Source organism: Dermacentor silvarum, chromosome 7 (assembly GCF_013339745.2).
Source record: "Dermacentor silvarum isolate Dsil-2018 chromosome 7, BIME_Dsil_1.4, whole genome shotgun sequence".
In the NCBI taxonomy this organism is placed as follows: Eukaryota; Metazoa; Arthropoda; class Arachnida; order Ixodida; family Ixodidae; genus Dermacentor; species Dermacentor silvarum.
The window spans coordinates 83,749,776-83,762,825 of record NC_051160.1 but is presented as its reverse complement, the minus strand read 5'-3'; the positions used below and the strand labels follow the sequence as shown (position 1 = coordinate 83,762,825).

General features: G+C 46.7%; 1 protein-coding gene across 1 annotated transcript in view; it reads left to right on the top strand.

Annotated features, from left to right (window-relative positions):
* Positions 1-4,944: 4,944 nt before the first annotated feature.
* Positions 4,945-13,050, top strand: part of LOC125947158 (uncharacterized) — a 91,310-nt gene continuing 83,204 nt past the window's right edge. Inside the window, exon 1 of the mRNA XM_049671539.1 lies at positions 4,945-5,104. Coding sequence (XP_049527496.1) covers positions 4,949-5,104 — 156 coding nt within the window. The 5' untranslated portion in view covers positions 4,945-4,948. The remainder of the gene's footprint in view (positions 5,105-13,050) is intronic.

The following is a 13,050-nucleotide window of genomic DNA, read 5'->3' as shown; positions in this document are numbered from 1 at the left end:
CTGCAGCAGGGCTGGGTACTGTGGGTTACACGGTGGTGATCCCACAAAGTATCCGATCCAGGGTCCTGTAGTTGCTGCCCACGCGTAATCCTGGCGTAGAAAAGACAAAGATGGTGGCCCGGTCCCACGTTTGGTGGCCTAGGCCTGGATCTGGACATCGATCACGTGGTGCAGAGCTGCCAAGTCAGCCAAGAGCATCGGCGAGCCTCACGTCATGTGGAGATAACCCCCTGGCTGTTTCCACAGAAACCCTGGTCTCACCTCCATGTGGATTTTGGGGGAAGCTTCAAGGACCACTACTTCCTGGTGGTGGTGGACGGGTTTTCGAAATGGGTCGAGGTCCTACCTGTCACCACTCAATCAGCAGGCGCGACCATTGCGGCGCTGTGGCTGGTCTTCGCCGCCCAGGGGTTGCCTGACGTCATCGTGTCCGACAATGGCCCCGCTTTCGCCAGCGCAGAGTACCTGGCCTGGCCGACGAAGAGCGTAATCCGCCGGCTGATGGTCTCACCATGACACTTTGCTTCAAACGGTGCAGCCGAGTGTGTGGTGGCGACCATCAAGGAAAAGGCAGGGGATTTCCGCAGGCAGGTGGCCTGGGTACTGTTCCCGTAAAATCCGTACTGTTCCCGAGTAAAATCGCTTTGCTTGCTGTATTTCGGTTCACATTGACGGAGTTTTAACAAAATGGGTTTAGCCATGAATGAATAACATGCAATGAGAGTTACTCTTTATAGGATTCTCGAAGAGAAAGTGGGCAAGAAATAACTTACACCAGGCCTGATTTTTTTTTGCACACACCTTTATATGATAAGGGGTGATGACAGATCTCAGGTTGAAGCCCTCAGTTGTAGTAGAAAAAATGCGATGTGTACATATGTTTCACATCCGATACGAACTGTCCCTGCAACTCTCCTACGAGTGCGCAGTTGGCATGAGATGAAAGTTCGATTTCAGTTTCCTGCCTGGTGTTGCCCGCGTATATCTTGAAAAGGATTGCTCAAAATAATATTTTCTTTGTGTTGTTTTACGCGTAACCGTAAATGATCCGCTAGTGCAATCGGCGATGGGATGTTTGAAGCCGCGAAGAAAGCAAGCGCCGGAGGACGAAGGCGCCCCGAGGTGGAGAAGAGAATTGCACGCCGGGGAAAGTACGAAAGAACGCGGAGAACGCACGGAAAATCAAAGCCACCTAGTTGAAAGTATAGGTGTCGTTGAGCGATGCGGGGAAGGAGCAAAGAGCGGAAACGTCTCGTAGGAGGAGGGTAGGCTCAGGCGCGATGAGTTGACCTCTTCCTTTAGTTGCTACGTTGTGCTGTGTGCTGTATGTAAGAGTGAAAATGGACGACGTTGGGCCGACGATGGCGGCTCAATCTCGCGCGCGCAAGGGAGGAAAGTGGGGAGCAAACGCCCCGTATTCCCACAGGCGGCAGCTGCATATGTCGCGACCGAAAGTGATTTGCGATGCGGAGAGTCTAAGCACCTAGGCGCACCGAGGGTCGATAGCTTCGTGTGCGCTATAGCACTCATACGCCTGCGCGTCACCCGCGTTTACGAGGTGAAACGTCACTAACGTTTTCGTTGCATACTTATTGGTATATTTGGTACTTTTACTTATTAAACAAACAATTTATTTGCGCGTCTCCATTCAAAGCTAAACTTTATATACAAGCTGCAGTAAATAGTGCTCGCATAATGGCTTGGCCTAAGGCCTTTGGCGGTGGAAATGGTTTGTAAATAATCTGGTCGCAAACAAATAAATAAAAATTGTTATATAGTATTTTAATTTTTCTGGCTGTGATTCACGTTTCTAATAAATCATTTAGGATAATTGTGCACAAAGAGAAATCCGTTTCGTTTTATTCAACTAGAATAGTTTAGTTCGAAGGCTTATGGCGTCAATTTGACCATCATTAGCATATGTTGTCATTGTCAGGGATTCGTCGCTACACTAGAGGTTACTTCAATACCCTCCCACTGCTTCTTTCCTCTTGTGATGCTGTGGGTAGTGCTCACATATTAAGGGCCATCTAATATTGATTGCCTAGGCGAACACTAATCACAGCTGTTATATGCACCACGCGTATTTTAGTGCAATATGCTTTCTGGAATCACGTACGTCACATAGTGGTTAAGTACGTGTCGAGATTATCACTTGTGAATTTCAAATTAGCCTGCAATATATCAAGTAAAATTTGTGCTCACTGGCAGTTGCCGCCGTTTGTGGAATGTTGCTATTGACCTTTATAGCATCTGAACGTTTTGGGAGCGTACGTGGTTGGCTTGCTTGTAAGCGATCCCACTTCACAACGCGTTGTATTTTTTTTTTTGCAATTTTTTTACAACCACAGTATATGTAGAGAATCTCCCATGCGTGTGTAAATTATATAGTTGGAAAAAGTGTTCGAGGCTCGAGGAAAGCAATATGGAAGCATGGTTGCAAGTTTAATACAGCTGAATATAAGAGAGTAACGGGTTATTATGCGTATTGGGCGAGTTTACCTAATTATCCTAAATATTGCTTTATGCATTTATGATAGCACTATTTAAAATGTATCTGGCGTATGAAATTTATTGTTCAAATGTGTTCTAGAGAAAAACATGGCACGCAGTGTTTACTATTCTAGGTGCTTTAAGGCCACCATAATGAACAACAATATGGGGCCCATAAATTTTCTCTGCGCTCAGGAAAGGACAATAACATTTGCTGTTTACGAATTTCTGAGTGCATCCAGTTTAACATTGTTGCGAGCTGAACGAATACCTGTTTGTGTGGTAGCTCCATCACAGTTACACCGTTGGTCGCGGTAAAGCATATATAGTATTTATAATATGACAAAGTGATGTCCCCAACGATATTGCAAGCACGAAGGAAACAAATCAAATTTATTTTACAGCGAACATGTAAAGCCCCACAAATAATGCGAACCAATGACGAGCTTAGGCGTGCCTTCATCAACCTAATTATTTCGCGTCCTTGTGGGTATGGCGGAAAGCCCCGTCGCACAACCCTGCGGCGGCAGGAGCACATACTCAGTGCTCGTTAAGGACTTGGCAAGCTGGAGGAAGGATGAGCGTGGCAAAGATTCACGCATATGGTATGGCTTGAGCCACACCTCACTATTGGGCAGCCAGCCGTCGCTGTCGTGGGGACGAGATGCCCGTGTTTTTCGGTGAGGTTGGTAACTTGGCGCAGGACATGGTGATCGCCAATGTAATTAGAGAATAGTTTCTACAAGAGCGCAATCCGGCGCATTATATTCGGTAGAATTCGCTGGAATCTTGCTGGAAGTGGGTAGGCCCGCGATGCCTGTAGTATTGTGACTAGCCTCTTTTATTGCGATAACAATTATATGGACACTCCAAACGGATTTCTGTCGTCCGCGTCGCCGTGAGGTTCCGTATTAAGTGCAACAGCAATGAAATCTTCGCCGCGCGCCGTACGCGGTATATGCGAGTGAAAGCGCGTCAGGGACGTGCGCTTTCACGGGAAGCGAACACACGGCGGATGTGTGAAACACACGGCGGAAGTCGTCAACGAGATTCCCACCTCTTGTGGCAGAACATACATCGGTCAGACCGGACGCTGTCGCAACTAAAGATTGCGGAAACATGCGTTAGCGTCAAGAAACAAGAATGGAAGCAATCTCCCTATTCACTGCACCAAGTGCGGGTGCAGGCCAGTGCATGCTTTATGATATTAAAGTACTTCGCCGTTATCGGGAAAGTCGAGCAGGGGTATTTTTGAAACCGTCACGATGTGGCACATTTATAGGCCCGTTATGCGTCAGCTCGCCTTCACTCGTTCTCACCGACAAGGATTATAGATATCTACTTGACTAAAAATTATATGATTGTTAGTTTTACTTTCAGACTCAAGCGCTACTGGCATCTAAGCCACTACCCCCCCCCCCCTCTTTGTTTTTTTGTCTCCCTTTCAGCCTTGCATTTGCAGCTATATATTTGTGCACGCACAATAAAGCAACCATTGACAGTCAGTGTTCGTACTGTGTTCTTCCTTCTGTCCGTGTTTTTAGCGCTGTTTTTTACACCAGGAATGCATACCGGTGAGCTCGCCTTCAGACCCTTTCTCTACGACGTATCTGCACATATCTAGCAAAAGAACTTTTACGTCCACTTTACCCAGAACGATGCATTCCGGGCGTCACTGTCGCATATAATCTGTCATGGTGAAAGAACACGCGAAACCATGATAGCGACCAAAAGGTGCAAAAGCACCGCCCCTTTCTCCCTATCCCACTACCATAAGCGTCTGCATGCTACGGCGTACAGAAATGGGGGAGCGACAAATTTCAGGCCGACTGTGCGAGGGCGACCATATGAAGGGACAGAATTCAGGTACCTTATACACGTTCACTTCAAGCCTACTGAATAATGGACGGTCACGTGCTTTACTGAAGTTTGGAGTCCCGACACAGAGCAGTTGCAAAGGGATAGCTAGCACAAAACATTGTTTGCGAATTGTCGATATGTGATGTCAATCTCATTTCTAATTTCTATACCAATACAAGTTGTTACGTTGTGAATATTGCCTGCAATTAAAGCTACCAGTCATCCTTTGTGTAATGCTCTTATACGCTCCTGCTGCTTTCAACGCTATGCCCTTCCGACATAACTGTGATTTCGTTTAGTACGCCAGAAGTGATAGTTTTGTATGTTTTTTTCTTGTAACGCATACTTTGGTAATGAGTATATGTATCATGCAAAAGAGAATCAGCGCTAGTGCCTAGAAAAAGCGGGTTTTTTTTTTCGTGCATAGATGGTTGAAGAAATACCGCATCACTCATATTAAATACCAATGTGATGTATTATGAACGTCATGCAACGCTTTCATAGACACAGTGTTGAAGAGCAACAGCGGAGTATATATATAAAGCCCGTGCCCTAATGTTTCAAAGCAGAACGTCTGCAGCCTAAAAGAAAAGACATGGCTGGTGTGGCGAAAATTGCCGTTGTCGCGTTGGCCTTTATTGTTACAGCAAACGAATGCAATGCAACGCATAACAGCGAATGCCCTGCCTGCCCTGTCTGCCCAGTTTGCGCTCCTTGCCCTGGAAAAACGCAGCAAAATGCCTTATACACGGTAATATGTTTTACTAAATGTAGCTCTGAGAATGCTGTTATGCCTAATGCGTCTTCTCTTTATGTTTTCTATGTGTTAACGGCCGGTATAGAGACTGGCGAGTCAAATTTCTGTCATATGAGTGATACTTGTATAATAATGATTATTTGTCAATTAGGAGCACTAAGTAATTAGCTGGTCCAAGCTTTTGATTGACTAAAAAATCACAGCATATCCACGGGGTGAATGATGATGAGTGGGCGAAGCTCCGGAGGGAATCATCGGATCTCCCGCTTAAGGGGACGCTAGCACAAACGCGTTAGAAACGTGCAGTACTCTCTAGTAAGGGGGAGCGGCCACAGCGTCTTACGCAGCCATTTACACATGCCGGAACGTGCACCGCGTTTGCCGACACCATCACATGACTGCTGAGAGAGTATACCCCCCGTATTCATAGACGCTCCTCGACTTGAACTTGACTTGCCACCGCTTTGGGCAGCGCGTTCGAAACGCGTTGAAGGTAAGGTGGAGAGGCCACAGCGTCTTACACCAGCTTCTTACACGGGCCGTAACGCGCTAGCACAAACGCGTTAGAAACGCGCTAGAAACGCGGCCTTTCGTTAATGTTGGGTATTTATAGCCATCGTGGTGCGTTTGTCCATGTCCGCTTCGTGGCGTAGTGGGCTAACGCCGCGCGCTCGGAAGCGAGGGGTCCCTGGTTCGATTCCGCGCTACGGACACAACTTCGGAATTTTTTTCTCATTTTTCTCAGACTGGTTACACACTACTACTACTACTACGACGGGGACTGAATGGGTGCTGCCATAAGGAGCTTCGCCCCTAAAACTATTAATCTAATCGTCGAGTGTCGCTGAAGGAATTTCTGTGATACCCGAAAAAATATATTAGGTCAAAGCAGCACTGCACGAAACCAACGCGAGCCAGACAAACTTATCTTTCAGCAACATGTATTGTGGCATTGTTGTAAATGTTGCTTAATTTGTTTGCGCAACGGCTAGTACGGTCTTGTACGTGACCACAGAATTCCAGGTGTCATCCTTTGGCGTCATCTATGGAGCCCTCATCCTTAGTATGGCTGCTGTTGTTGCGACGATTAAATAGAAAGCTCCACAACAGGTTTAGATATTGGAAGGGTTCAAGTGTATTCGGTAGATTACACGCTCTGTGAGACTCGTGTCTTCAAATTAATACTTAATATGTCTGCGCTAATAAATGTATCTGCAAATAAAATGTCTGCATTGGTGAGGCGTATGACAGTGTAGGCCTCCCATGTACGAAAATACGAATTGCAGACCCTGCGCCACTTACCCTCGGTATAAAGCTGCTTCCTGGGAGAGGGACAACTGACACCGAATGGCCAAAATGTGCTCCACCTTGACTGGAGCCGTACCTGAGTGCAATGTTAGTTACAGTTAGTCACTTAACGGTGCAATCGTTATTTGTATTGGACTGTTATCTGTGCAAAATGTATTGTATGCAAATTTGTATGCAAAATATTGGAATATATTTTGAGTTTATGTATGTATTAGAATAGACAAATGTAAGGACTTCAAAAGTTGTTTTGCCTGCATGTCCAAACAAAGAGTGATGTGCATCCGATGGCATCTTCGTCTTTTTCGCACACTATTTGAGATGTGTGTCTTATTGGCACCTAGAAAAACTACATCGTGACAGAGTGCTTTATTTGTGTTATAGCGCAGCTCTTGGGCGTCCATTCCTGGGTTGAGCCTCGTCGTCCCTCGGCGTAACCGCGCGAACGCGCTCGTGCCACTGCTCGCGCGTTCGTCGTCGTCTTTTTTCACACGTGGCTCCGATGCCGCTCATCATGCCAGCGTTCCCGTATACTCTGCGAAGGCGCCGACGGCACTGGCCTACTGCCAGTCGGTGCGGTGATCTCGGTTTCAAATTCTTTGCCTCAATGCATCGCGAAATGAAAACACGTATGCAGCTTCGCTGAAATTTCGCGTTAGGGAGTGTTGTAATCGTCGGATATTTCTTGCTCACCCTGGGTCGCTTGTTCGTTCATTGTGGTGGCAGCAACGATCCGTCCGCTGTGAAGATCCAGTTCCCGGTGTTGTAACGAGCTTACCCCGCACCTCCACCAAAATTTTATGGGGAGAATATGTATATAATGGATATATTTACAAGGTAAGGCGCACAACGCTACAGCAATGGTTCAGGAGTGCGCGTGCACACCAGAAAGCCACGCCGTCATCGTCGTCATTGTCCAAGCACCGACCACAGGATCGCCGCTCGTGACAGTATAAACTACTGAGGTTCGGAACATCCTGATGCCGATGGTACCGGAATTTTTCTCTTCAACTCAGCCTTGGCTGCACTCTAGTGCCGCAAATACTGGCTGCGAGATCAAACTACAAGTGACTGCTCTGTCGCCGCAAGAGTGTGGATAGGCAATTGATGGCGCGTATTGAAATGCTTATGACGACGCAGAGTTGTGAACAATTTCTCCCGATTTCCTGGTAATGATGCACGCTCACTGCCGTGAACTGATCTTATATTGCCTTGCAATGCCACATTTTTTCACAATATACGCAGGATGGTTCTATTCACGTGATAAAAGCATAAACTGTCATTCAATGTGCGACTGACACTCAGCCGCACAGTTTGTCTTTCTGTGCGTTCCCGGGTCTTTTTTTACCAGACACGAAACTTCAGCTCAAGTTAGCTATAGAAACAGAAAGTGCCGCTAGAGGCATCATTACACAGAAGGAATCTGCGATTAACGCCAGTGTCGTCGCTTTCCTTTGGCGGTTTAAAGTGGTTCAGATGGATTTAGACCTCCTCAGACTATACCTACAAAATGTCGATTTTGCGCTACAACTGTGTTGCAGCGACGGCCATGTCGGTGGGAGCGGAGTCATTGGCAAGCAGCATACGATTTCCCTGTCACACTGCAATGTGCATATCTCCACCTCGAAGCAGTTTGCGTGAAAATCCTGGTGCTAATATATGTACACCTACCGTCGTTTATAATTCGTTTTTGTTTTACTGATTCTCAGAAAGACATTTTCGTATATTCGCTCAAGGCATATTCGACTTGCACTTCCCGCTTTTGAGTACGGATTTGTCCAAAAGCGGATTCGTTCGCACGGGCACTCCAAGCCACATTGGCTAGTTCGCTTCAAGCACAGTGTATAAAGCGCGTTGCTTTATACACTTTCCTTGAGTCTGCATGTTTTGGAATATGTTGCGATATACGTAGATTTGCTCATATGAGCCGCGTCGCATCACACTGTCTGATGGAAGTTGATATGAGCGCCGGAGACCCCAGTGGCCCCTTTGAAAATGTGGACTGTGATACGGGGGGCTTATACCAGTGATTTTGAAAGCTGGTTGTTAGCTTTGTGTGCTCTTCGTCATGCATACTGTGTGCTCGTTGAACTATTGTTAAGAAAGCTCTGCGCACAAAGGGCTCATTTAAAGAGCGCATACATTTTTCTCAAAAACGACGTCTGCTGTATACTGGTATACAACAACAGAGCAACGCGCGCTGAAGTATTCGCGAACTCCACATTATAATTCGTGCTATAGTGGCCGTGCCGACAACCAACCCATCGTGGCTCAGGCTCTTCTATTATAGGTTGTTCTATTACTGCATCCGCTGAAAAGTTGCCTGCTTGTTCTCAAATAGTCGTGCTGCCGCCGTGCACAAGCCAGAAAAAGAAAAAAAGCTGTGGCAACACTTATGCTGTGTACTATTACACGTGTTATGAGGTTGAATCAAGTAAATTGCTCATTTCATTGTTTTCTGAAAGAAGCAGACATCGAGCACCGGAGAAGGACATGGCTAAGGAACTTGCATATTGGGGAAAAGTGACGGATGCTTTGTTGTTGGTTTGCTCGAAACACGTCAATCGGGACGACTCTCTCTTTCAAACGAGTAGACCATTGGTTTCTTCATGTACAGGGTAACTATATTTAACTTTTACGGAATTTTAAGAATCATCCATGGCAGATAGCATACCTCTTGTCGTAGAGCCGGATTATTGTTCGAGGTGGACAATACTAGCACGAGAAATGGAAACACATATTCATTCCTCAAAAATTGACTAATTAACTTCCTAATTGATTACATTACGTTACCTACTGAAATTTACGAATTGCAGCCAGAGAATTTGCAAGACGAATCCACTTGAAGTGAATTTCCAGGATGATACTAGTTTTGAGGTAATATTATTGGGAGGGTAATATTGTGTAGGAGGACAACAGAGCGAGGTGCGAACTGAACGTCCCCATGTCGGTTGTCGTACCGGATATTCTGCGTGGTCTAACACTCGGTGAGCCAGGAGCCGGAAATCTGACGTGGGAGTGTTCTTCGAGGAAGGAATCGGTGCGTGAAGGGGCAAAGTAGGGTGGTAAAACTGAAGGTAAAAGCAAAGACAAAGAAATTCAGCGAGAGCGGACACTTCCATAGAGACCAGCGGCCGAATTGACTTTAGCGCACCAAGCAGCTGATGTGAAAACCTGAACCACACTTGCAGTTTCGGTTTCGGGAGCGCGCATTTTGAACGCTAGCTGGCACGCGGTACGCCGGCTGCGCATATATCTTTCTTTTTTTTTCTTTTTGATCTACCGCGTGCGGTTTTTGTGCGGAACCGGTTTATTATTTGGTAAAAATGATTGCATACGATCTTTTCAAGCGCCATCGAATCTGTGCCCCACGAAGTAGACGCACGACACCCTGTGAAATGAGGAAATGTTCATTTTCCTCTACTATATAAATGCTCTTTCCAGGCGTTTTGTGTGCCTAATTCAACCGTTGTGGTCCCAGGTAAGCAGCAGTTCCCGTACGAAGCTCCACCGGATGGCATCTGTTGAAAAAAAGTAAATTGCAAGCATGTGTCATTTTGCTATTCAGACATAAGTATACTGCGTGTAGAGGCGAAACGTGCGAAGTAGTGAATGGACGGCATTACAAACAAAAGCAATTCGGTTTTACTTACATGGCGTAGAAAATACCCGACTTATCCCAAACAATACCATAAAATAGAGAGAATAAGACATCTTATTTCTAAGCTTTCCCCATTCGCGGGCATTATTTCCTGCACTTTAACAGCACAAATACAAGGGTGACTGCGCATTTCCAAAACAACTTGACCTCAGCCGACACGATGCATGGAACGCTACGTACAGAGATCGCCACAACAGAAACTACAGGCTCGCAGAATGCCTTGTACTCGCACTCAAGAAAAATGAGTGAGTGCAAAGCCTGTTTCTAGTCCTTTAGAACACGAAATTTTCGAATTAAAAGTTTCTGTTATGTTCCTCGGTGTTGTCTTTTGCGCGTTCTGCCGGCGCCAGCAACACACTCCATGTTATCACTCTTCGCCGTAAGGGCATTGTTACAAAACGGCAAACAACACAGTGGTTAGGGGCCCCGCGATGCCAATGCGAGCAGTGTACATACCAAACACAGTAGGCGTTCCTCCTTCGGCGACGCGGAGGATACGTGATTCAACAGGTGTCAGGATTTTGTTGAGCCGTCGACGTAATTGGGCACTCATCATGGATATGTGCGTGCCATTGTCAATGAGTGCTCGGACACTGACGCTATCGACTACAACGTCCATCAAGGTTTGGTTGGTCGGCAAAGTGATAAGAGTGTTTTGCGGTCGAGTCATCTATGCAGCATCACCACCGAGAGTTGCATCGCTTTGTTTTCCAGAGACGGGCGTCGGGCCTGCATCGGGGACCGTGGGCGACGCACCTGTGGTGATAGAGACGATAGCCGACGAGCTGTTGGCGAATGGGACTAGTACGTCGGAATGACAACGAGTGACTGTTCGAAGCGGCACGAGCGTCTTTGTTTGCCTGTTGCACGTCAAATACAGGCTGGTAACGACGCGGGCTCTGTTCGGGGTGGTAATACCTGGTGACTGGCGATCTCTGAGGTGAGGAGACAGTACGGTTGTCACAATAGTGAGCAACGTGACCAACAGGAAAAACTGATTGGCCGATCGTCTGCTGTTCGCTACACGACTGGATTTCGGTAGCGTGCAGAATACCGCTGACCTTTCGATGGACGAGGAGCACTAGACAGCTATGAAGCGGCAACGGCGCATACAGATAAACTTAAAGATTAGCGAGTTCTTCGCGGACTTGGTCTAGGCCGATTGCGTGCACAAATGGTATTGCAGGCATGATGTTCGCCTCCATGAGGTGGGAAAGAAAAGCTGTAGGAGCCATGGTTTAAAGTTCTCGCGGTACTGTACGCGCTCTGTCGCCAGGTGATGATGGTCGCTGGATTCGTAGCCTGTCGTCACAAGAGGAAGTCGCAGCTGTGTTCGGCAGACGTGAGAACGGCGTTGCAATGCGGCGGCTCTTGGCCTCCTCATAGCGTTGACATTCTTTTCTGATGTGCAGTACTGTTTCACAATTTGTGCACATGAACAGGGTGAAAGCATCGTCAGCGATCCCCTTCAGTACATGGCCAACCTTGTCTGATTCGGAAGTATCGCTGTCGGCCTTGAGGCACAGAGCCAGCCCGTCCAGTATGTAAGAGACGTACGATTATGTGAACGTTTGGGCGCGGGTCACTATTTCTTTCGTTGCAGGCGCTCCTTCGCCCGGCAGGGTGGCCGAACAAGTCCCTCAGCTTCTGTGTGCACGTGTCCCAATCGTTAAGCTCTTCCTCGTGGTTATCGTACCACACCTTTGCGGTGCCTTGTACGCCGAACACCAAGTTAGCCAACACAATCATCGGATCCCATTTGTTGTGGGCACTTGCACGCTCCTACTTGGCGACGCAATCTTCCACATAGAGGTGACCGGTCCCGCAGAACGTTCCTGGATCTCACGGTTGAGCCAGGACAACCATCGGGGTTGTAGCCGTTGGTGTGGGTCGTGCAATTTCGGGTCCTGTTTCGCCGGTCATGTTGTCCAGTCCAAGGTGACGACCACTGCGGAGCTCCGTTTTTGTATCTCGTGGGTACCTAGCACCACTTTATCTTGCCTATTCTTTCCGCCTTTCATTTCCCCTTCCGCCAGTGCAGGGTAGCAAACCAGAATTTTTTCGAGCTAGCCTACCTGCCTTTGCCACCACGTTTCTCTCTCTCTCTCTCTCTCTCACCAATTTATTACGTTGTGGAAGTTAGATATAAAGATGTATTTACACTACTTACAAGAAAGGCTACGATATACAAACAAGATGGCTGTCGAGACCGATTATACCTCGACACGTCCAATCGTCGTGTTCTGACTTTGGCACCACTCATGGCTGCTCTGTAACAATATTTCCCAAAGTGCGGGACGGAACACATGGGTATCGCAGTTCCTTTTGTGCTGCACTGCATAAACAGCGTCGTTTGGCTAAAAGAAGTAAGAGGACCAGCAGGGCATTTTTACGGCGACTTTGATGATGCGTATCTCCAAATTCGTGTCATCTCGCGAAATCAATTCCAAGTGGATACACTTGACAAACTTGCTGGCTATTCGTAAATTGCAATATGTACAGTGAACTAATTCATTAGGAAGGTAATTAGTACATTTTTTGTCAATTATTTGAATACACTTCTGTTTTTTTTGTGAGAGCAATGACCACCTCTCAGAACAATCTAGCTTAAGGACTGAAACCATGGGATCTGCAAAAAGCGATTTTTTAGAATTGCATAAATCTTAACGATGGCCACCCCGCATATTAAATATCATGCTGGCGCTTCACTTCGCAGAGTGCACATTTCTTTAGACACGGGCTTTAAATATTAGTGATATAGCTTAGGCCTTATTTGGGTATGTTTACTTTTCTTCCTAGCCTTAGTTTTAACAATGACTTAAGCTGAAAGAATATTCTCTGTATTGTACTTTTGTCCGCAGGGTCGGCAGCAGTGACCAATAACTAGGTCGAAAAATATGTAGTAGACCGTGACACATGTTATGCCTCCAGGCGAGAAATCATTTTTATAACGTCCTTTAGTTTTGAGGCGTAA